The sequence below is a fragment of the Asparagus officinalis genome, chromosome 3, assembly GCF_001876935.1.
Source record: "Asparagus officinalis chromosome 3, Aspof.V1, whole genome shotgun sequence".
Taxonomy (NCBI): Eukaryota; Viridiplantae; Streptophyta; class Magnoliopsida; order Asparagales; family Asparagaceae; genus Asparagus; species Asparagus officinalis.
In genome coordinates this window covers 7761078-7786636 of record NC_033796.1, presented here as the reverse complement: position 1 = coordinate 7786636, position 25559 = coordinate 7761078, and the positions used below count along the sequence as shown (strand labels likewise).

General features: G+C 34.5%; 2 protein-coding genes across 2 annotated transcripts in view; both read left to right on the top strand.

The window, feature by feature from the left end:
• Positions 7680-10642, top strand: LOC109834572. The gene is made up of 4 exons (XM_020402607.1): positions 7680-8081; positions 9029-9082; positions 9165-9314; positions 10280-10642. Exons 1-4 carry the CDS (start codon positions 7680-7682, stop codon positions 10640-10642), a joined length of 969 nt encoding a protein of 322 aa, XP_020258196.1.
• Positions 17498-25559, top strand: part of LOC109834571 — a 24311-nt gene continuing 16249 nt past the window's right edge. The window contains exons 1-2 of the mRNA XM_020402606.1: positions 17498-17675; positions 21347-21496. Coding sequence (XP_020258195.1) covers positions 21434-21496 — 63 coding nt within the window. The 5' untranslated portion in view covers positions 17498-17675; positions 21347-21433. The remainder of the gene's footprint in view (positions 17676-21346; positions 21497-25559) is intronic.

Sequence of the window (25559 nt, the reverse complement as noted above, 5' to 3'; positions counted from 1 at the left end):
ACAGGTGCATTTATGTATGTGAAATTCTAACTTTAACCTGAAAACAATAAACTTATAAAACCTAGTAAAAAATCATCTTCATATATGCACGTATATATCAAATGCACTACATTTCCCGAGAGAAGCGAAGCATAATTATAACTTCACAACCTGCTTACAAGTAGGGGAAGACCAGCCAATTTGCACTTAACTAGTCATCGTTGCAGTCACAGGCGACTTTCACCCCCCTGTAACAGCACAGTTCGTACTACTCTTTGACATTGATAAAGCTTTCTGCATTTAGTAGTGCTTACATATCTTCTATAAAGATATATGCCATCTCTTTTGTATTGTGCTCTTCTATTATTTTCTTCCATATGCTCTTCTATCTGTGCCTAGCATAACTCGACCAGTGAAATTTGGTTGATACATATTTATACTCAATTTTCAACTTCATCATTGAGAAGAAGATCATCTTAAAATAAAAGAAACAATATTAAAAAGAATTATGATTTTCTTTTGATAATTTGTATTGATTCATAACATCAATATATATACAGATGTGAAATATTATAAATGGAAATAAATGCCATGGTTTAAGCTCTAAACAGCCAGCACATTTGCTATTTTTTAGGATCTAAAATAAAGGCATGCTCGCTAATTTGTAGGATATGAAATGTAGACATGATGTCTATTCTCCAGGGAAATATTAAGGGGCTATGATCAAGCTTAGAATCGGCTATCAATTATCCTCATTCAATTCCTTTTCTTCAATACATCTTTACCTTCTTGCAACAATAACACACATTTTCCTTGGTTAATTAAGGATGTAAAGAAACACATGACAATTGTATTATATTGTTATTTATATTTTTTTCTTAAAATGAACATCTGGATATACGAACCGTATCTGCTAGTTGAGCCTGATTAATGAATCCGAAACTGTATCTAGAACTGTACGTATCTGTGTAAAAAGAAAAAAATCATATCCGAAACTGAAATCATGTCTAGCTAGTCAGTTTTATATTTTGAAATAATGATTTAAGCATATTCACAGTACACAGATTAATATGATGTGAACATGATAAAAATAAAATAGAAAATTACCAAAGAAATGAAAGTGGTGAAGGTAAAAAACATGAAAAATGTAAAAAACGGTATAGTGATAGTAAAAAAATGGGTTTTTAAATATTTTTAATTTATTGTAAGTCTTAATTTCATGAGAACCTTTAGGTGAAAATTGGATTAGTTGTCCGACCTATAGATGCATTACCCCATTATATTGTATTTTAAGAGGTAAAATGAATGCATTATATACTTTCTCAAAATAAAGGATTCTGGTTTTGATGGAAAAATGGACTGAATTAATGCACATAAATGTGGGGTTGAAATGGTAATGCTTCGTTTTTTTGGTAAATCCTTAATTGAATGCCATTTTACTCGCAAGCCTTGGTGCTTAGAAAAAAATGGAAGGACATGGATCTCCTTTATAAATAGGTTTTGGTTCATACACATTATAATTTGTACCAATGGGTTCTTATAGTTTCCCTGGCTTTGTCTATATATTGCTTCTCTCTCTTTTGCTTAGCAAAATAGTAAGTTTTCTAGCTACCGTAGAATGGTTTTTGAATCTTTATATGACAAAATCTATTGCGAGTAATGGTATATATGTCACAATTTATCTTTGTACATTAGGTGTGTATGTGTTTCCCCACTTTCATATGCATATGTATGTGGTATATGTCACATTTTTTTATGAACTTACTAATGCATTCTTCCATGATAAGTTGATATACTTTATTGAAGCGCAAATTTACGGATCAATAATGAAAATATTTCATGCTTAATTCTATCTAAAATAAAGAATTAGAAGAGACAAAAACTTGACATGTTCCATAATCGGTATAATGTTTTTAGATCAAAAACATATCTTAATAAGAAACTAATACACCTTAATTAAAGAGAGAAACGTACTACACTGCTATCCTTATTATGTTTGGATAATTCTTTGTATGTGTATGGTTTTGCTTTTTCCATAAAAATTTAGTAAAGATGTATGCATAAATGATAGATCGAGAATGTACATGATTGCTAGTAGGCAACTATTTGTCTCATTTAATTGCAGTAAATACCATCCAAAACATACAATTCGAGCTATAAACATATAGACCTTTGGGGGTGTGCAATGCATATGAAAACGTTACACAAATATGGTAGTTTTCTTTTTAAGCTTTTATTATTGACGACCTGAAGAATGGTAATCACATGAGGTCGAAGATAACTTTACTAGAGACCTGCATATTTTATTGAATACTGATGATGATTGACAAGACGTAGAACTTCACATCAATCATTCTCATGATATTCTATTATGGTCTAAATATATATTGAACTTAGCATAGCATTTAAATACTCTTCGACTTTGCTTTTTCTTTTTCCATGTGTAGCTCATAATACTCCTTTGTGTGTCTTTGTTATACAGAATGGGTCCATCTCAAATTTGGACAGCAGAAAAGCTTGGTCAAATGAAACTCTACATTTATCAATTGAAGAACAACGTATTAGAAAACTTGCTTATGGGTCACAAAATATTGAAAGATCTGCGGGGGATTCACTACTTTATGACTTCCCACTAAAGAAAGATCCAACGCAAGTTAATGATGTATGTCATCTTCCTTATTTCTTTTATATTTTATGAATCAATCGATGAAACGACAAGTAGCTATTTGTTTGCTAAGTTATATGGTAGAGTCTAAGTTTGAAACATTTCTCCACGATCGCAAAGTAAGAAAAGGAAGAAAAATACCCCACTATTTCATACTATTATGGTTGGATTTGAGGGAGGACATCTTTTCAAGATTCCCCATGAATTTAGTTCTTCTTTTGACTTATTTGATCTGTAACCAAAATTCATTCATAGTCATTGCAAAGGGAAAAGATCCGAGCAGAGTTTTTACGAAGGTTGGGGAGTGTAATTAGTGCACATGAAATAAAAACTTAAGAAGTATAACATATTTTCACTTTGAATGAAGTCTATTGGGTAGCTCTTTAAAGTTTGATATTTAATTAAATACAATCTCATGCAAAATCAACACGCAGTGTTCTTAAGAGCGTATTAAACAAACATGCACCATTCAGAATAACGTATTTCTGCCCCCTCTTCACATTCGCTTTTATTTTTGATATTTATAATAGCTGATGTAACAATTTTAATCTTAAAGGAAAAAAAGACAATTCACTGTTTTAAACACGTGAAACCTAAAAAGACTTCGACTAGTAGAAAAATGAGCAACCTAGACGGAAATTTTATATAATCATGTTGAACTCGAACATTCAAGAGATGAATACTTATATTCTTTCTTTTCTACTCCATTTTATATCCCAAGTATTATTGGTTAACCTGAGTAGTTTTTATACTTTATATAACAAAAGAATAGGAGTAGTTAAACTGGCAAAATTCTTTAAGGTGCACGTCAATTAATATAGACTATTTTTTTAAAAATTAAGATCAAGAGATAGATTGGGCGGAGTTATAATTATTTTCTTTTTGAAATGTTCTTTTTTAATTGTTATATTATTTTCTTCAAATAAGCAATATTGCATTTTTACGAGAACAAATAGGATGAAGATTTTATGGCTGCTTCAAATAGTAGTTTAACTTATTATCTCCTGGTTCGTATAGAAAGTTTACTACTTTCTTCTTAGAAATGAATATACTTGATTACTATTGAATTCTCCCTACATTCAGTATGCAATTCTAAGTCTAAAACCGGACCAATTTCATGGTGCTCAAGCCACTCTAAATGTTTGGAGCTTGCCTGATGTCGGTGCTAATCAATCAAGCTCATTTCGAGTTTTGCTTTACAGCGGGGACGGTGGCCCTCCTAATACAAAAAATGTTATAGGCGCTGGATGGCATGTAAGTATTGGCTCTTTCTAATGGTGTTTTATTTTGATTTATGTACTTGTATTATGGTATTTTGATGTGGAACCTTATGTTGGATATTCTTTTATTACGTTCTTATTAATAAGACATTTCAATTGTTGAAAAAAGAATACCATAATTTCGTAAAAACTATATTATTTATTTTATAATTCTTAAATATGGAGCTGCTTAAAGAAATGTTAACCTTATTAGAAGAAACTAATTAGTTCTTTCTAACTTTATTATTGATTTACTATCTTTCTATTCTCAAAGTTTTTTTTTTCACCATAAAACATGTGCCCAAAGTAGAGCCTTCCAGCAAACTGAAGTATCAGTTTAATTGCTTTTTTGCCTTTTACATGGCATAATCTGCTTAGGATGTGTCATTCTTCACATAACATTAATAGTTGAACCGAGTTTTATTTATTTTCTCATTGTCTGTTTAGTGTTAGCATTTGCTGTCAAAACAATAATAATATAAAACAAATTAAAGAGTTAGAAAATTCAGGCCTGATTGGGAGCAGTCGTGATATCACTGCCCTAGAAGATTAAGGACCCGCCTATCGCCCTGGCGCAGTTTGTCCTCTCTCCCCTAGCGGTAAAAACCCCCGGAATCGGCCGGCCTCTGCACTCGGGCGTGAGACACAGAGCTTATGCTCAGACGAAAACAGTTGCCATATATATAGGGTTGGAAAAGATGTTACAAAACCCGTAATTAATTCTGTAACGTTCGTCATAAATTTTGTAACGTTCCCCATAATTATATAGCCGTTACACATATTTTTAATTGCTAATTAAAACATGTTTTAATTACAAAAATTTATTATTATTCATGAAGGCAAAATTGTCTTTTCTTAACAAAATATCTAACAGTCCCCCCCCAAAAGGCAATATTGACTGAAAATAATAAATCAATAAATAAATCACAAAATAAATATAGGTTGGGCAACCTTTCGTATCGTGAATTCGGGAGAGGTAGCTCTCGGCTTTGAACCTTTCCTTAGTGGGTTCATCGCCACCTGAGGGACATAATGGACTAGGCCTTGAATTAGGCCCCTTTAATCAGGTATTGATGAAAACACACACAATACGCTTCATCTATTGAGCAAAGCGGGTTGAGCGTTAAAGGCCATGCTCACAATAAACCGACTCATGAGAGTTTCTAGGGTTTAGCCCAGCTCCCCCTAACCGCGGCCATCACGGTTCCTCTCACGTAGGTAAGTCCTCAAAGGGTACTACAGCTGTTTATTTAATACCCCCCACAATACACGCGTTGGACTTATTAAGAGTAAAACTCAGCCTAGCCAGCTGTATCATAAGAGCATCGTCATCATAGAGAAGGGGTAGTAGCAAATGCTACATAATGATATATAAATATATCTAGGTCGATGCTCCACACGAGAGTCACTTGTCCAGCTTGTTTCTACCACATTGAACCGACATTGGGACTACGTCTCCAAATAAGGGTTGGGTTGCCGCTGTCAGTGACCTCATTTATGGGCTTAACCCCATCTCCCTCGATGAATCCAGAACCACACTCCTGGATAATCCCTTAGTCAAAGGGTCAGCAAGATTTTTCTCAGACTTTACAAAGTCCAAGATCACAACTTTGCCTAATAGGCGTTGTACAGACTTATATCTTATTTGAATATGTCTGTTATGTTTTTTATTTACATGTACTTGCTTTAGAAGCTCTATGGTAGATCTAGAATCAGAGTGAATGGAAATAGGAGGAGAGGGTTTAGGGACCAAAGGAAGTTCAGATAGAAGATCTTTTAACCATTCGGCTTCTGTGCAAGTAGTATCAAGAGCAATTAGCTCAGATTCCATGGTGCTCCTGGCAATTATTGTTTGCTTACATGATTTCCAGGATACAGCAGCACCACCAAAAAGAAATATATATCCAGATGTAGACTTTACACTGTTGGAATCCGTGACCCAATTGGCGTCACTATACCCTTCTATAGCATTAGGGTAACCAGTGTAAGTCAAGCAATAGTCAATTGTGCCTTTTAGATATTTGAATACTCTTTCTAAGGCAGACCAATGATCTTTGCTAGGGTTGCTAGTATACCGACTCAGTCTCCCTACAGCATAAGCTATATCAGGTCTGGTTCGGTTGGATATGTAAAGAAGAGATCCAATCATCTGAGAATATTTTAGTTGGGAGACAAGTTCACCTTCATTCTTCTTCAAAGGTATAGAAGAATCATAAGGTGTGGAAACAGGTTTAGAGTTATGAAAGTTGAATTTGATTAGCATTTTATCAATGCTATGGGAAAGACTCAAAGATATTCCTCTAGTGTCTCTAGAGATTTTCATTCCAAGTATCATGTCTGCAAGACCTAAGTCTTTCATATCAAAATTTTTGGAAAGATAATCCTTAACCTTTGAAATTAATTCAAGTGTTGTTCCAAAGATAAGGATATCATCAACATAGAGACAGAGAATGACATAGCCATTGTTTATCACTTTAGAATAGACACATTTATCGTATTCATTCACAGTGAAGCCATATTGTGCAATGACGTTGTCAAATTTCTGGTGCCATTGTTTTGGAGCTTGTTTAAGACCAAGAAATCCATGGCCAGTGCTAGTGATATTAGAGATTCGATTTTCGTTTATCCTTCTCAAGCTGCTGATGATGCTTTGGAGGTGAGATCTTCAATTTCAGCAGAAATGGAAAGTACAGGCCCAAAGGGAGCTAAGAGGAAAGTGCCAATGGAAGAAATCCTAGCTAGATCTGATCCTATTTCAGATCTTCATCAACAGAGACTCGGAATTCAAGCCATTAGACAGCTAAGTTCTTCTAATTCTACTCTATGGGCTGATGATGATGCCGATGATGATTTTGATTCTGATATTATTAATCTGAATGCTGATAACGCAGAAGATTCTTCTCATCTAGAAAATAATGCTGATAAATCTATAGATCTGGAAACAGAGGTATTAGATAAATCAGCTGATTAGAATTTGGATAAATCAGCTAATGAGAATCTGATTGATGAGGAATCGAAGGAGAAATCTGAGCCTGTATCTCGAAAATCTTTTGTTAGTCTTTTTGCTGATAACAGGAAATCTGGCAATGGACTTTCTCTAAATTTCTTTCCATCTGCTCAAACTAATACTGTTTCATTCAATACTGAAGAATGGACAGAAGGAGAAGTTCTTTGGAAGTCTGCTTTACTAGGGCATGTTATTGAATTAAATGCTAAATTCAAGTCTATGGAATCTTATATAAACAAATTTTGGGGTAAAATTTCAATTCCGAAGATATCCATTATCAAGCAAGGGCTGTTCCTGTTTAATTTTCAAAATGAGAAACAGATGCAAGATGTCTTAGAGGCTGGACCCTGGTTCTTTGGATCTAGGCCACTGATGTTAAAGCCATGGAGTATTGACACAGATCTAGAAAACCTACAGGATTTCTATTACCCAATGTGGATTCAACTTCCAAATTTGAGGCTTAATCTATGGAGTTCAACTGGAATTAGCAAAGTTGCTAGTCTAATTGGAAAACCAATTGCAACTGATAAGCTTACAGCTACCAGACAGAGGCTGAGCTAAAGTTGCTAGTCTAATTGGAAAACCAATTGCAACTGATAAGCTTACAGCTACCAGACAGAGGCTGAGCTATGCAAGAGTTCTATTGGAAGTTAAATTTCCACTGAAGGAGCCATTGCCAGATCAATTGATTATTCAAGGGCCTGATGGAAGGAGCTATACACAGACAGTTCTGTATGAGTTTAAACCTAGATGGTGTACTATATGTAGTATGGTGGGGCATAACACTGAGCAATGCAGGAGAAACAGAACTAAAAAAGTGTGGGTGCCTATTAACAAGCAGGATGGAAAAAGATCTCAGACCAACTCAGAGCATCCTGATATAGTAAATGATTCCTCAATGCAAAATGAGACTAGAGGAGAAAAATCTAAGAGTGATTCTGCAACTCCTGTAGCAAAACATGCACAGACTAATGAGACTGGAGGAGAAAAGAGTTCTGCTAATGCACAGACTGATACTCAAACTCTCAGAGGCAGAAACATATCAGCAAATCTTGTAAATGAGATATCAAATCAGGGAATGAAAGATATTGGTAGTTACTCTGGGAATACTACAAAACATGCACAACATGGGGGGACTAGAAATCAGGTATTCAGATTTTCATCTCCTCAGGTAAATACATCTGGATTTACAAATGTCAGTAGATCTAATGTAGCAAAAAGAGTAATACTTTCTGGAAAAGATACTACAAGCATTCAATCATCTTTATTTTCTCTTCTGGAGTTACAAGCTGATCCCCCTGATGAAGATAAAGGGGGAACATCCAAATAAATGCATTTTGCAATTTGGAATATTAGAGGGTTTAATAAATCCTCTAAGCATAGGATTGTGCAGCAACTTATACAAGATTATAATATCTCTTTACTTGCTCTTTTGGAAACAAAACTTCCTGAAAATAAAATGCAGATGTTGGCAAAGAAAATAATAATATAAAACAAATTAAAGAGTTAGAAAATTCAGGCCTGATTGGGAGCAGTCGTGATATCACTGCCATAGAAGATTAAGGACCCGCCTATCGCCCTGGCGCAGTTTGTCCTCTCTCCCCTAGCGGTAAAAACCCCCGGAATCGGCCGGCCTCTGCACTCGGGCGTGAGACACAGAGCTTATGCTCAGACGAAAACAGTTGCCCAGAAAATAGAATATGTAAATATGTAGCCGAAATCTTTTCTTGGAGGTATAAGAGTAGAGAAGAGAAGAGAGTCTTCGTTGGTGTGTTTCTGAATGAGCTCCAAGCCTCCTTGGCGGGCGCGGCGTGGCGTGCGCGCGTGTGTGTGGTAGAACCGCAAAGCCCACAAAACCCAAAACACTATTCAAAGCCCAATAAGGAGAGAACCATTATATACCCTTTACTATTCATCTCATTTTTCGATGTGGGACTATTCACAAAGGCAAAATTGCCTTTTCATGAATAAGCTTCCAACAGCATTAGCATCTTCCATGTAATGGATATATATTTTTTAATTAACAATGATTATGAAACTGAAAGAAACAAAGTAAGTTGGGTAAATATCAACTTGTTATCGCAAAATTTTCTTCCTTCTAATCTGTGAGAATTTCAGGTATTTCCAGAAATATATGGCGACAATGATACACATCTAATGGCGTATTGGACGGTATATTGTTCGATTTATCCACCATAAAATTGCAATGCAATATTTAGTTTAAATGGTTTCTAATGTGTTATTTTTTTAATAGAGGGATGGATTTCAAAGTACCGGATGCTACAATCTCCTCTGCAAAGGATTTGTACCTTATAAACCATCAGCATACGTCTTAGGGACAAAAATTAGACCACTATCCACTTATGATGGAGATCAATATGATATTACGTTAAGAATATTCAAGGTAATGTTTACCATTTTTTCTCGTCCTGTGGGCTTTACTAAGTAAATAAAATCACATGTTGGAACCTCAACATTTTGATTTATTTCTATATTATACTATGGAACACCTCTATGCTGTCAAATTTTAATGTGCTATTCTTCCTTTGTACTTTATGAAGACTGATGAAGATAGATCCCTGTCTCTTGCTCTTATGTTTTGGATGCATATCTTGCATTTATATTCTTCACTGTGTTACTGTTTCATTATGAAAATTTGAAACCTATTCGTGATTTTGAAAATATTCTTTAAAATTAAATAACCTTCTATGGAGTAACACATTCTTCATATGTGCCCTCTGATGGTTAAATTTATAATCTTCACACAATTATTTGCTTCCATTTGCTTCGGCATACGTCCCCAGTACCATATCAGCATACAAGTTGATAAAGTTCTCAGTTTTGTGAGTTTTAAATTGTGGTGCACAGTATGAGATTTTATTTAAATTTTGTAAAAATACTTTTTAGCATGTCCATTATGATAAATAAAATGCATTTGTATTTATATGCGTTTATATGACACATGTCATCAAACTAGTAATGCGTATAATGGGTAAACATTAGGGTGTTTGTTGGTGGTAACCAATTTCAACAGAGAAGTTCACAAATTTCTCTCTTAAAATATAATTGAACTTTCAAATGCTACTTTATGCAACTTGGTTTGACATTTTCTTTCAGTCTCCCGGTGACAAATATCTACCCCGATTTTGTGGAAACACAACGGTCCTGATTCTCGGTTGCAATATCCTTCAGAACTATTATTTCAATAAATCAAAATCCATTTGACATGCATCTACCATGCATTAGTTAATACCCAGCCTCAACATGCATTAGTCAATAAATCAAAATTCAGGTACGATACCTGTTTATAATTCTCACGACTAGAACATGCTATCTTATGATTTGTTCTCGCTTGTTTGGTCCATGAAGGATACTACAACTGGGGACTGGGTGCTGCACGCTGGGCGCCAGGGAGACAAACGTGTAGGCCATTGGCCAAAATCTCTGTTTACTAATTTAGCAGAGGCTGCTACTCATGTCCAATTTGGCGGCTTCGTCTCTTATCATCCCGGCGACAGGACTCCTCCGATGGGAAGTGGCCATTCTCCTGATGACGGCGGGGGCAAAGCAGCTTATCTTAAAAATCTGTTCGTAATTTCACCAACCGGCGAATTTAGCGATCCATCACCAGTAATACTCGAAAATCATCAAGATTGTTATCATGTGGGTGGAAACTATTTGTCATCTTATCCAGTTTATATTAGTGGTCCTGGTGGTTGTACTTTTACTTGAAGCATGAACTCATCAAGCTGTCAATAAGTACGTACGTGATTGTTTCTGAACTGTTGCTTGTGTTGTCCTTTTGATTTGTTGAGATTTAAATTTCCAATGGTTGGTAAAGTGAGCTTCTTGGAGCGTTTAGTCACCCGGTTACATAGTTTGTATAACGATGATATTGGCTTGCAGGATGGTGGAATGACGCATTACTATTTTTCTAAATTTTTTTTTACCATAGATATCAATTGTCTGTTAGATACAGCCGGTTTTGACATTAGCTCGGCAAATTAGAAGGCAAATTTAAAAATGGATGCATATATATGTTTCTTAAGAGACTAATATGGAGAACCTCTAAGGGGGGTGTTATTCGTTTTGGATTGTTGAATTAGACTCGGACAATTGTCCATATATTAGATTGGAATTTGAATTCGGATTTTATGGTTAGAGCCCATGGCTCTTGGATTGGATTTTGAATTTTTGCGTGGAATTCTTTAACTTTGGCTTGGATTTTTGAATTTTTACTTTGGATTCGTAGACTGAGGGTTGGATTCTCTGGTCAAATTTTAGATTCTTGGATTACTTTGAATTAAGAGTTTTAAAATAAAGTATTATGTTAAATAATAATTATTTATAAAAAGGAAATATTAATTTGGAAAATTATCCTACCCTCATTTCAATTAACGGATAGAAACAACAAAACTGAATACATATTGTAGTCCATTTAAACAGTGTAGATAATATCACATAATAGAAGATAACTAGTGCAAGCACGTGGATAAAAATCACTAGCTTTCAAGTACATAAATAAAATAAGAAGTATTCGATCATACAAAAAACTAATTTGTATATTTAAATATGTAAATATTAAATACATTAGAAAATTTTATATCAAACATTTGACCTCAAATATTCAAATGATTTTGTATTAAATATTTTTGTTACTAATTTTTAAATATTGCATATATTCCATATTTATGTACTTAATATATTTCCTTTCTAACATTTAAATAAAAAGTAAATGAATGTAATATAATATTAAAATATTTAAAATATTCATATACTTAGGAAATGTTAAATATTAGACATATCTAATTTAATATGAATATTAAATATTAGATATATTAAGTCATCAAATAGTATTAAATATGTTCCATTTTAAATAAATTAAATTAAAAATAATTTGATTATAAATATTTTAAATTTAAGTACATTCAGTTTAATATATAAATACTTTATTATCTTAAAATTATTAATATTTAATCTAAAATATAGTAAATATTCAAATAATTGAACAAAAGAGGAGAGAGAAATCCGCAAACTGAGATCACAATCTACCACTTTTAATTTGAACTTTCTCTTAACAATTTCTTATTAAAGACTATAGAGTTAGAATGAAGTGTGGATTTTAAAATCCTAGTCCTAATAACAATCTTACACAACCAATAACACCTTAAATCAAATCTAAATCCTAGTCCTAAACCAGAAATATATTAAATTCAAAATAAAATCCTAGTCTTAAAGTAATAATAGTTTAAATTTAAAGCCGAATCCAATTCTTAAACCTATAGCTTCTTAAATTTAAATATAAATTTTAGCCCGAAACAAATAACACTCTAAATTAAAATTCAAGAAAAAAAATTTGAGTCTGAATCAACAATCTCAACCAATAACCCTCAACTATGATTGAGCCTAAAATTATAGGGTTTATTAGTCTCTCAAATCTTACATAATGCATACTGATCATTACATTTTATTGCACTTTATATCATTATTATCTATTTTATTTGAATAAATATATCTGCTAATAATGTTTTTTTTCTTAATTTATAGGTACTATAGGATTGAAAAAGAGCTCAAAAGAAGATTATTTTGAGCCTAAAAGATCTCTAATGAAGCCTAGAATCCCTAAATTCAAAACTCACGACTAAGTTTAGAAGCAAAATCTCAGTACTCATCACTTTTTTAGTCAGTAATTATTAATAACTTGGCCTACAATTGAGAACCAAATCAAATTTCGAAAAAACAAGGTCAAATTCGTGCTCAGGTTGGTCAACCGCAAAGAAAAGACGATATCTCCCAATGTGGAAAGTGGAATTTAATGTATTATATATGAAAATCACCTATTTCGATGAGACAGACCTATCTAGATTGATAGATTCCAACAATTTCATTAGCAACAACGGGTTATGATAGAAGCCCGAATTTAATTGATATATATTCAATTATTGGAAGACCAAACTAAATTGTAAAAAGCTACAAGAGCATTTAAAAGAAGCCCAAGAGTCTTAAATGAATTAAATACAAAATAATAAAGCCCGCAAGCCCATCTCTTAGCTACCGAATCAATGATAGATTATGGACCATATTGAACAATTTCCCCTCCTCAACTAGATGTGCTCTATTTCATGATCTTGTACGTCACAAGAATCTATTTTTATCGTTGATGATAAGTGACTTGTTCAAGCTTGGGATACCAATTGTAAAAAGCCAATGCTTCTTGCATCTTGACCCGAAATAGAAACGCAAGATTTTTATGGATATCTGGTAGTACCACCTTCGGGCAATTAGCTGTAAGTGCGGAGACTGCAGGACACCGATAAATAGGGAAGTCAGTTCTAGACTTTCAGAGAGATGAGTGGGATGAAGGTCACAAAGATGGATTTAGTCGAGGAGTTCAGGCGATTTTGCTTTGTTTATAGGAAACAATGGGTCCATGTCCATCTCTGGCTGAGATTTTCCTGGTGGTAGATGTGGTTGTATCTATTTAATTTACTGAAGATTTAGTGATGCTGATGGAACGAAATTATAGAATGAAGGGAAGAGATGTGGGGATTTGCATCTTGAAGGATGTAATTAAGCATCGAGCATTACTTTTTACCTTATGATTCTGCTCAGCTAATTTGGCCGCCTCCTCACCGGGTCATGCCAAGTCTTTTTCAGAGGTACTATTCTTACTGGTTGCCATTATCTAGCACAACCTTTGCTCGCGCTTTTGTGACAGATACATGATTTTTGCATGCTCCTCATGCTTTGCATTGAGTAGTTGTGGCATTATCGAACGAGATCTCTTTATTAGCGAAAGAAATTGTATTCATATGAGAACTCACATGCTCATTTATGTATGTGAAATTCTAGCTTTAACCTGAAAGCAATAAACTTATAAAAACTTAAATTAGTGAAGGGATCAGTTGACCGTCATTAAAGTGCATATAATAACGACGGGTTTTAAAGCCTTTGTCGAGTGATTACAAATATTAGAGGAATGATGTGAGATGGGATAACGACTTTCTAATCCCTTCATTGATTTGATCCTAATACCGTCGTTATTGGGTCTCCTTAAAGACGAAAGAGTTCATTATCTTCGTTAATGATACTCCTAATCATAATAGGACTCATAGTTTAACTTATCTACTTCTTTATTACTAAAGTAGAACAACAAAAATGCTAAATTGAACAGTAACCTAAGGTTCTCAACAATGAAATCCTAATAAGCATTTTCACTCGCCACGTTCTCAAAATTTCTGTACTCCCCATCAAACTTCCCTTCCCACGTTCTCCACGATTCCCACGATTCTCTCTCTTCCTCTTTCAATATTTCCTTTCAATCCCCACTTCCTCCTCTCTATGCTCACTCCCCAAACACAACGAGATCTCCGAAAGCCCACCAACATCAAGGCCTACAAAGACGACGACCCCCTCCGCTTCCGATCTGGATCTAGATCCGCAAACCCGACAACCCAAACCCACTTCCCCCACTTCCCCTCCACTTCCAGCTCGCCGGAAAACCCCAAACCCCAACTCAACGGAACTCACACCGACATCCTGCTCCAGTGGGGCCACAACAGGAGGTCGAGGGCTCGAGATCGGCCAAGAGCCATCGGACGGCTGCCGATGAGTCTTCGGTCCATCCGAGACCACATGTCAAGATCCAACGGCGGGTGGCGCTTGTCGGAGCCGAGAGGATGTTCGCGGCGACTAACGCATCATCGATGCTCATGCCAAGGGTAGCGGGCCGGAGGGGCTGCTTGCCGTTGAGGGATTCTACGAATTCAAGTTGGGGTTTGTCCTTTGTAAAATTGAATTTTTTTTCGTTAGCTTCCTGATGTAGGCTGTCTTAAAATTTATAATTTTGATATGTTTGTAGTATTTCCATAATTTTAGTTGGGTTTTATTTGTTTTTTATTTTGATATCTTTGGAGCAAGATGGTGATGAAGATAAAGAAACCAAATACCGCTTAGATCCAAAGTTTCTTTTTTATTTAACTTGCTTTTAAAGATTATTCTCTGCCAACTTCTCTTAGATTAATTTTGATTTCAGGTATGCTAATATCAAAACACCAGGGCGACATGATAATTTCACTTATGTATGTATATTTTCCCTAATGTATTTATTCAACTTGCATATTCTTTCAATATAATACATTTCAGACATTTCAATATAATACGCTTTAGACATTTTAGAAGTTGCTGTCATTTGCATAGGTGTCCATTGAGATGCATATAAATTACCAAGTTTTTTGTTTAACATTAGAGCTTTCATTTTGTGAACTGTACAATTTTATGAAGATTCAATCCTGTAGTTTCAAGAACATTTTTCTTGCAAGCAATTCTCTTCAATATTTGACAATTGACATAACTTTGTTCAAACAATTGGCAGAACAAATCCTTTGCTGGAATTTAAATCAAGCAAACTGTACATAGGAATATATTGTTTACTGGATTATGTTTCTATTTGTTTGATTCATCCCATGAGTTAACCCCTTATGAAAGTGAGGCTCCTTTTGTCATTTCAATTTGTTTTCCAGTTTACCCATCACATTATTATAGATTTTAGTTGGATTTTATTTGTTTTTCTTGCGTTACTGCATATAAGTCTTTCTTTTTACATTTTTAAGTAAAAATTTGGTGTATTTTCATACATGGTTTGCTGTTTATTGTTGGCCATCGGCGCCGCTGCCTACGGTGATTCCGGCAAGCGGCGGCGGCGCGCTGATGGATCTTGAAGCCAGCGATGATGAGGTTCAGATGTGGTCCTCTCCGATAAGAATTCCTCAGGTTTCATTTGTTTATCTTTATTGGTTTTATTCATTTTTATGGTTTTCATACTTAATTTAGGGTTCTGATGAGTTCTTGAAAGGATATGATGATTGGAGCAGGACAGATTTCCCCTATTACAATGGTATATGGTCACAAATATAAATAAGGATAAAGATGCGACACATGCACACTTATGGATCAAAATATTGAAAATTTGTCACCTGCATTTGTGTGTTTTTTTCATCTTTTTTTAATCCTTTAAACTGTGTTTTAATCATAATTTGTTATTGACATAATCTGTAGGTATTGAAGCTGCATCCTGAAAACCTATATGCTGCCAATGGTACTGAAGCTATCTTGGCTGAAAAATGTCACTTTAATGTTTCAAAGGATATATTTTCGGAGGTTACTTTTGGTTATGCATCAGCTCTTTTCTTTAGTTAAAAATTTCATTAGTTCTTTTACATGACTTATTTTTATAATTTAGGTGCAAGAAGTTGCATCAGGGAGCATTTTTGTTCAGATGCCAGATGTGTGGGTAAATTTGGGCAATGTTTATTTTGCTCAAGGACATTTCGCCTTAGCTGTGAAAATGGTAATTATAAGAACCCTGGATTTTTTTTAAACATCAATTTCATTATCATACACTTCATAGTTTCATCAAATGGTTAAACATTACTATTTCCTTAAAATTACACCTAAAGCAAATTACCCAGATTGGGATTCCACACTATATACAGAGGGCCTTTCTCAACAGGAGATTTTCTGACATCTTACTACTTTATGTATTGTAGTATACTCATTGTTCAGATAATTTAAAAAAATCCTCAGTTGCCCTGTAATCTATGGCTCTTGATAGGATTCTTGCAAGTGTAAGCGTGTGTGTCATTATGTGTTATCTTCAGGTGCCTTCTACTCTGTAACTATGATAGGATTCCAGAAGAGTGAATTTTTGTGCACTTGCGTAATTTGGATTCTCAGATTTTCTTTTTATTTGCTATTTTTGGTAGCATTTGTTTTCTTATAATTTGTTTATTTGCCGGTGATGCTTTTGAATGCTTCTGCAGTGGTTTTTTTATGCATTTTCTTTTTTGCAATTCTCATTTGTAGATGTACATGTACACTACTGCTCTTAATGAAAAAAAAAAACAAAATCAAAATCTTCAACTCCTTTTTTTTATGTGATGCTGGCACACAGTTAGGCCAAATCGTAATGCACAAGACAAATGTTATCTCAATTTATTTCTCTGAAGTTGAGTTCCTTGGATTAGATCTGTAGATCGATAATACTTTATAACTTTCTCATTAGTTTCATGATTAATAAGCAAACACATATATAACATGCATTATTAGAATCAAACATACATTTAGTTAAATTCTATTAAAAAGTTGTCGAATCGAATTGTTAATAAACTACCTAACCGAACATACCTTTGGTTAGATTCTATTCATTTATAAGCCGAACACTAAAAATTATTTGTTTAGTACTAAATGAACTATCGAAATAAACTTCTGCGAATATTTGGACGAATAATAACCAAACAGTTTATTAATTATTCGGTTCACTTCCACCACTATACTTCATATCTAAAGCAGAATACTTTATTTTCGTAACATGTTCAATATTTACAGAAAAACTTCTAGAAACCGTGCTTTGCACGGGTCTAAATACTAGTTACTATTAATTAATTAACAAAACCCACAACCAAAATCCCCAAAGCCCCAAGTAGAACCCGAAACCCGAAATCCAAAATCCCCCATAACTACTCCTAATCATCCCTATAACCGCTGCAATATTAATTAACCTTAGTTTTAAAAAAATCACCATCGCCGTCTCCTTCTCGTCGTTCGTGTGTCTCCCGCTCGTCCTCGGCTCCCACTCGTCGTCGTTCAAGCTCGTCGTCGGTTCCCGCTTGTCATCATCTCCAGCTCGTCGTCGACCGAGATCTCTTCAGTTCGTGGTCGTCGCCGCCGCCGCCGTCGTCGTCGTCCAGTTCATCGTCGTTGGTAGGTATGCTCGCGGCTACTTTCGCGTGTCCCTTAGATGTGATTAAGACTATATTTCAATTTCATGGGCTGCCTAAGCTCGGTAATAGTAGCGTTAAAGGTGCGATCTTTATCTTTTCTAGTTTCTAACTATAATTTTTTCTGCGCTCAATTGCTTATTTTACTGACGCACTGATTTGTGCAACTTTAGAATGTCTGAGAATGGAATTAATATTCATGTATTGTACCCAATTAGCAATGAAAGAAGGTGTAGCTGATGTTGACTCATAATCAGTAGGGATAGCATTCTCAGTGCATCTTATCACTATATTTAGCCACAATTTTGAATGGTTACTTTTAAGCTAATATTTGGGCTGTGTTTGTCTAATGTCCATGTAGAAAAATAGTGTTCATTGCTATGGTTACTCCAAGATATGTTATAGAGAAAAGATTTGCCAAGACCAAAATTCTCTTTTGGATGTAAATTCTTCCCTGGAAAAACTGAGAAGTGGTTGTTTCGCTTTATGCAACAAATGTCATATGAAAAAGCTAGATGAACATTTTGAATAAGGGTGTAGATCATGGCAAAAGACTGGTGATAGAAGTCCTACAATATGGTAGAATTTTAGCTTGCTAAATCTGTTAGAAACATAACAAATGACCTGTAAAATTTAGGATCAGCTAAGAGGGAAAATCATGTCTAGGGGAGAGGTGCAATCACGTTTATTGAAGATAGCTGAAGCCTCCAGACATGAGAGAACACTACCTCTGGGTTTCTATTTAACTCAGCCCATTTCCCTTTGGTCTTGCATTGACAAATTTTGCGCATTTAATTTTCTAGATGCCCAAGAAAAATGAGAAAAAAAGAAGAGGATTTGAGTAAGATTGATTCAGAATAAAGACTCCCTTTTACATCGGAACATAAATGTTTCTAGGAGAATCTTTTGTAAACAACTAGAAACAAATAAGTACTCTAAATGTGTGCAAAATCAAGCTAAGGTCTAATGAAAAGAACCAATAAATCTAGAATAATACATTATTATGTTGTTCTGACACATATGTTAGACGTGTAAAAGAAAAAGTTTGCTCATTTCTTTATGTTCATTGTCAGATTTCTGACTTTAATTTTCAGAATAACTTCAGCTTCACTTAAATCTTCAATGGCAAGGTCAGATGATAAGAATTTTTTGTTATATCCAACATTGAAAGATCTATGGCAAGGATCAATATATCATCAACAAAGGCAGATGATTACTGGACAAATTCCAACAATTCTTTATAGCAGCGTGCATTAGCTGCAATGCATAATTACTTCAATATCGAAATCTTTAAAGGAAATTCATTTAATTTTGCATTTATTACATTCATACTTTATCTTCGCGAAGGCTGCCAGAGTAAGATATTAGTCGCAATTTGGCAAGTAATTTAATCAGGCTGAAGTTAACAATGTCAACGCTACCATACCAAACACAAGCTCTATTGCGTACTAGTAATACTTGTCTTTTGTCAAGTTCAGTTTAAACTATCTAGAAACAACAATCTTTTTTCCACAGTGTAAGATTTTGCAGTCAAAATAAGTTTATCTGGCTAAGAAAAATACATTATAAAGTTGTGCCTACTCCGTAGGGCACCTGAGATAAAGTTCTTTCTGATATCTAGGAAATGTGAAACTTCCATGAGAAGAATTCTTAGAGGTAATGTGAATCTCCACATAGCTATTTTCAATTACTTTAGACATTGGGAGCAGTTTCCCATATCAATATTTGTGTCTTCCCAGTACCCCCATTAATTTGTTGTAGGTAAAGTCGTAAAGATGTTTTTATCGCTAAAAATGTGAAGAGCGAGATTAATGTCAATTCATCACTCATGATCTCCAACAATAATATTCATTTATTCAGTTATAAGCATGTAATCCTTCTATCTAGTTTGCTTCATTGATTCCACCAATTATTCGATGGCAAGAGTATTGGCTATATATGTCATTCTTTATGACAGAATAGTGTACATCGGTTATGAACTGGTCGTCATGGGTTCTTTTCTTAGGCTTGCCCTATGTTACCCGGGTACTTCTATAATGAAGCCGTACCCGTATTGGACACGTACCCGACACTTTCCCGTACCCAAACTTCATGGACACTTCTCAACATATATATGTAGTCGTGTCCCCGTACCTTACATTTTACAGTTTTGTCGTGTCCCGTACCCGCACCCGCACCTGTACCAGTACCCGTGCCCGTTTCCATGCAACTTAGGGCTTGCCATATTTTTTGGATTTTTCATAGTCACATCTTTGTTCTACCATGTTGACTATCGTGGTCCGATCCATACCTCCTTTTACTGGGTACAAAAATTCACTTCTCAACTTATTCATAAGCATATGAATTGGCAAATCATTTTTATGCATGAATTTTGATTTGTAATCTTTACTTGGCGAAACTAGTGTGTCGATGATAACACTTATATGGAAGTATCATCCACCTAACCCTAATAAAAATGATTGAATTTTCAATCTTTATGAAACTCTTGGTCTTGTATGAGAAATTGGCTTAGAAATTATGACTTTGTTATGACTATGCATTAAAACAATAACACAATTTTTAATTTTGTTGTTTTTTTAGTCTATTGATTGATTCTAGTTTGACTTTTTACATATTTAGCCACACATGCATTAACACTAGAGTTTACAAAATGTTTCTTTAAAAATATTTTTATTTATATAAGAAGGGTCATTTGTAGGCATTATGAACCAATCTAACTCAAATTGTTTTCTCTGTCTCTCTTGGGCGCTAAAGAAAGGTAGACCTGCTTAGTTTTGGCAAACCAGTGCAAGACTAAAGAATAGCAAATTGAGTCTGAGTTAAGTTGAATTCTGAAGATAATTCTGCAATAATATTTTGCACGTGTGGATATTGTGACTATCTTCAGGAAGCATAGTCATGCCTCTTAGTTGGATCTGATTTGTCAATGTTACTTTCTAACAAGATGATCGTTACCTGTCGGTTATATGTGCATTCTTGTTGTTTTCTCCAGATTCTGGTTGTTTGGATGAAATAACTGATTTTGTAGTTTCCCATGGGAGATTTTTTTATTATCATGTGGTTTCTGGTCTGGGTTTGAAGTTTGATATGGTTTTAGGATAGAAAAAGTTCATTCACTTTTACTTCCAAGAACATTGAGATAGAAAAGACTAATATAGAAGTTTGTCTTTGAATATTTTAATTAGTTAATAGTTGTCCTCTAGGTATGAGTTCCACTTGTTAGTGGTTCCGCCCTTCCATGAATGAATGGAGGTGTAATTTATTAGGAGTTTAAACTTTGAAGGAAGATCTTATGATTTGCGTTCTAATTTGTTCCTTTTGTCTCATTTTTTTCTATTGCTTTCTGATGCCCTCCGCATTTCTAGTGCATTACACCAATGACAATATTGTGAGGGTGTTTTTATATAAGTTTCACGTTGACCAATGATTGCATAAATCAATAGTTTTTGAATGGCCTTATATCTGAACATATGAGTCTCAAAATAAAATTAAGCATTTCTTTTATGTTTAGTTTTTGACGAGGCTGAAATATTTGGGTCAAAATACCATAACAAAATAATGATCATATGTGGGCATCCATTAAGGTATTCTAAAAATTAATTTTTTGCAATTGGTCTTCAATTCTTATAAATTAAATTCTGATTCAAATTTGATGTAGGATAAATTTGATGCTAAGGACATGGAGCAAAAGAGAGATTCGGTATTGAGACATTTGCGTGATTTGTGGAATAAGTGATGTGGTGACATGCACAAGAAATATGTGAAAGAAAATTCATTGCAAGTTGCATTTAGAAATAAACCTACACGAGTGAGTGTTGATGACTGAGATTAGTTAGTTAAGGAATATTATTTTTCTTTAAAATTTCAGGTATTAATCTCCTAATTTTATTTATTTTGTTCCATGTATATTGCTTGATTATTAAAATTCGTATTAATCTCCTAATTTTATTTATTTTGTTCCATGTATATTGCTTGATTATTAAAATTCTCTTTTAATCTTAATGTATAGTTTTGTTCCATGTATATTGCTTGATTATTAAAATTCTCTTTTAATCTTAATGTATAGAGAGCAAGCCAATAAAATACACTTAACAGAGGCAAAAGAAAGATGCTCCACCACACCGACAGTAAACCCTTAATGTAAGTAGAATATGTCTTTAAGTTTGATAATGATGCATTATATAGTAGTAACATATGAATTTAATTTTTATAGGATGAAATTCTTCAAGTCAAACAAGCAAACCCTTCACTTTCAAACATATATATTGAATTAATACTGTACAATTTCATACCAAATCAAATTTCGAAAAAACATGGTCAAATTCGTGCTCAGGTTGGTCAACCGCAAAGAAAAGGCGATATCTCCCAATGTGGAAAGCGGAATTTAATGTATTATATATAAAAATCACCTATTTTAATGAGACGGACCTATCTAGATTGATAGATTCCAAAAATTTCATTAGCAACAGCGGGTTATGATAGAAGCCCGGATTTAATTGATATATATATTCAATTATTAGAAGGCCAAACTAAATTGTAAAAAGCCCAAGAGCATTTAAAAGAAGCCCAAGAGTCTTAAATGAATTAAATACAAAATAAATAAAGCCTGCAAGCCCATCTCTTAGCTACCGAATCAATGATAGATTATGGACCATATTGAACAATTTCTCCTCCTCAACTAGATGTGCTCTATTTCATGATCTTGCACGTCACAAGAATCTATTTTATCGTTGATGATAAGTGACTTGTTCAAGCTTGGGATACCAATTGTAAAAAGCCAATGCTTCTTGCATCTTGACCCGAAATAGAAACGCAAGATTTTTATGGATATCTGGTAGTACCATAAGCCAATGCTTCTTGCATCTTGACCCGAAATAGAAACGCAAGATTTTTATGGATATCTGGTAGTACCATCTTCGGGCAATTAGCTGTAAGTGCGGAGACTGCAGGGCAGCGATAAATAGGGAAGTCAGTTCTAGACTTTCAGAGTGATGAGTGGGATGAAGATCACAAAGATGGATTCAGTCGAGGAGTTCGGGCGATTCTGCTTTGTTTATAGGAAACAATGGGTCCATGTCCATCTTTGGTCGAGATTTTCCTGGTGGTAGACCGGTTGTATCTATTTAATTTACTGAAGATTTAGTGATGCTGATGGAACGAAATTTTAGAATGAAGGGAAGAGGTGGGGATTTGCATCTTGAAGGATGTAATTAAGCATCGAGCATTACTTTTTACCTTGTGGTTCTGCTCAGCTAATTTGGCCGCCTCCTCATCGGGTCACGCCAAGTCTTTTTCAGAGGTACTATTCTTACTGGTTACCATTATCTAGCACAACCTTTGCTTGCGCTTTTGTGACAGATACATGATTTTTGCATGCTCCTCATGCTTTGCATTGAGTAGTTGTGGCATTATCGGACGGGATCTCTTTATTAGCGAAAGAAATTGTATTCATATGAGAACTCACAGGTGCATTTATGTATGTGAAATTCTAGCTTTAACCTGAAAGCAATAAACTTATAAAACCAGCTTGCAAGTAGGGGAAGACGAGCCAAATTGCACTTAACTAGTCGTCGTCGTTACGATCACAGGCGGCGTTCACCTCCCTGCAACAGTATAGTTCTTACTACTCTTTGACACTGGTGTTGCTTCATGCATTTAGTAGTGCTCACATATCTTCTTATTAAGAAATTTGACATCTCTTTATTGGAAATTGTGTTACAATCTAGAATAAAACAGAAAAAATTAATGTGCTGTACTTTTAAACTTTTTACAATTTAACTGCTATGCGTTTATGAAACGCTGTGCTTAAAACAATATTTGGGCTACTCCGGTGTAAGAATCCTAAGAACAAACTACTTCCAGAAACAGCAGTACAATACTCTGGTGTGCACCAACCTAGTATTGTCAAGATCTCCTGGATGTAAAAGACCTTTCGGTCAAGACAAAAGATCTTCTTGATCTCAAAACCTTTCGGTTCAAAACCTTTCGGTTCAAAACCTTTCGGTTTCAGGCAAAAGACCTTCAAGCACAGGTTCTGCAACAGCAGTTCCTTCAGCACAAGCTCTGCACCAGCAGCAGCACAACAACACTATGTCTCTAAGAGCTCTCAAATTCATATGTCCAAGCACACCTCAAAAGCTGCCTAATGGGCGCTATTTGTAGGCCTACAAGGCAAGCTCAAGAGTGACATACAATCAATATGACCGTTACAATTCTGATAATCACATTTTATTACAATTTTATACCCTCATTATCTATTTTATATGAATAAATATATCACTAATAATTGTTTTTATTGCAGGTTAATGAAGAAATAATGAATAAAAGCCTAAAAGACTTCAACTTCCTCATTTTGTAACCTTTATAGAAGCCGGAGAAAATCAAAAATCCAATATGAAGAGAAATTATATTCAAGATGGTTGGCCGCAAAGAAATGACGATATCTCCCAATCCGGAAGGCGGAATTTAACATATAATATATGAAAATCGCCTATCTCGACGAGACGAAGCCAACCGTGAAGTCAAAGTTACTATTGGAGTATTGATACAGGCATCGATGCGGGCATCGATGCCAGCATCGATACCTGCATCGATGTCTGACATTCTGTTATGCATCAATGGCTGAAAATGGATTGTTTTGGATAAGATTTCGATCCAATGGCTCACATTCACTGATGTTTACTATAAATAGGGGTAGAGAGTGAGGGGTTAGAGGTGTGAAAATTTTGTAAACTCCTTTTGGAGAGGAGGGCTACTCTTAATTGAGAAGGCCTTCCAAAAAAATTGTAACTTTAGTTGCAATTAATAATAATAATTTTTTCACCACTTTAAATTTTTCTCTTCTTCTCTTTGTTGGATGATGAAGATGAAGATGAAGATGGAGAATTATTTGAAGGTTTGCATTTCTTTCCTTTTTCTCTTTTATTTCTCTTTTATTGCTTATTAGTTAGATTTATTTTCATGCTTGTAATTAGATTTTATTTTTCTTGTTAAATAGCCAAGAGGCTAGAACCCTCTTGCCTTAGATTTATTTCATGCTTATAGAGTAGATTTATTTTCTTGCATTTAATTCTTGTAATTTTATTTTGTAATTAGATTTTGCAATTTATTTTGTAGTTAGATTTTAATTTCTTATACTATTCACCTTGAGGCTAGAACCCTCTTGGGTTTAGTTTTTCTTTTTGTTTATTTTTATTTTGTTTGATTCGCCTTTAGGCTAGAACCCTCTAGGGAATCACCCTTTTCTAAGAAGTGGGTTCAATTGTAGATTACCCATATCTATAATTGAATCCACCATCTTTAATTTCTTGCATTTTCTTTTATTCTAGAATTTTGTTCTTCATTCTTGAATTTTTTATTTGTTTCTTGATTTTATTCATTTTTCCTTCTCACCTTATTGATCATACTCAAATCCACTCTCACTTACACTTTGCACCTATTTACACACCACTTTCACTCTCTCAATCTCTTCACAATCACATTCACTTATCATTCCTATTTGTCACGCACACAAAATAAGAACCAATTTTATATTTTCTCCTACAAAACACCTTCCTCGTGGGATCGATATCTTAAATACTATAACTTGACACGGTTGTGCACTTGCAACCTTTTTGGTACATGTTTATGCCGCATCAAGTTTTTGGCGCCGTTGCCGGGGAAGGTGCTTAAGTAGGTTTTAATTATTTTGGTTCTTTAACTTGTGTGTTTTTTGTGAAGGAAACGCTTGGAGCTTGAAGATCGCGGATTGGAGAGCTAGGATTTGAAGATTTGCTTTCGGGTAAGTCCTCTTTCTAGTTTTTAATTCCACCCTTTAGCTACTTCTTCACAATTAGAGACAATTAGGACTAAAAAAAAAGATTTTATTTTTT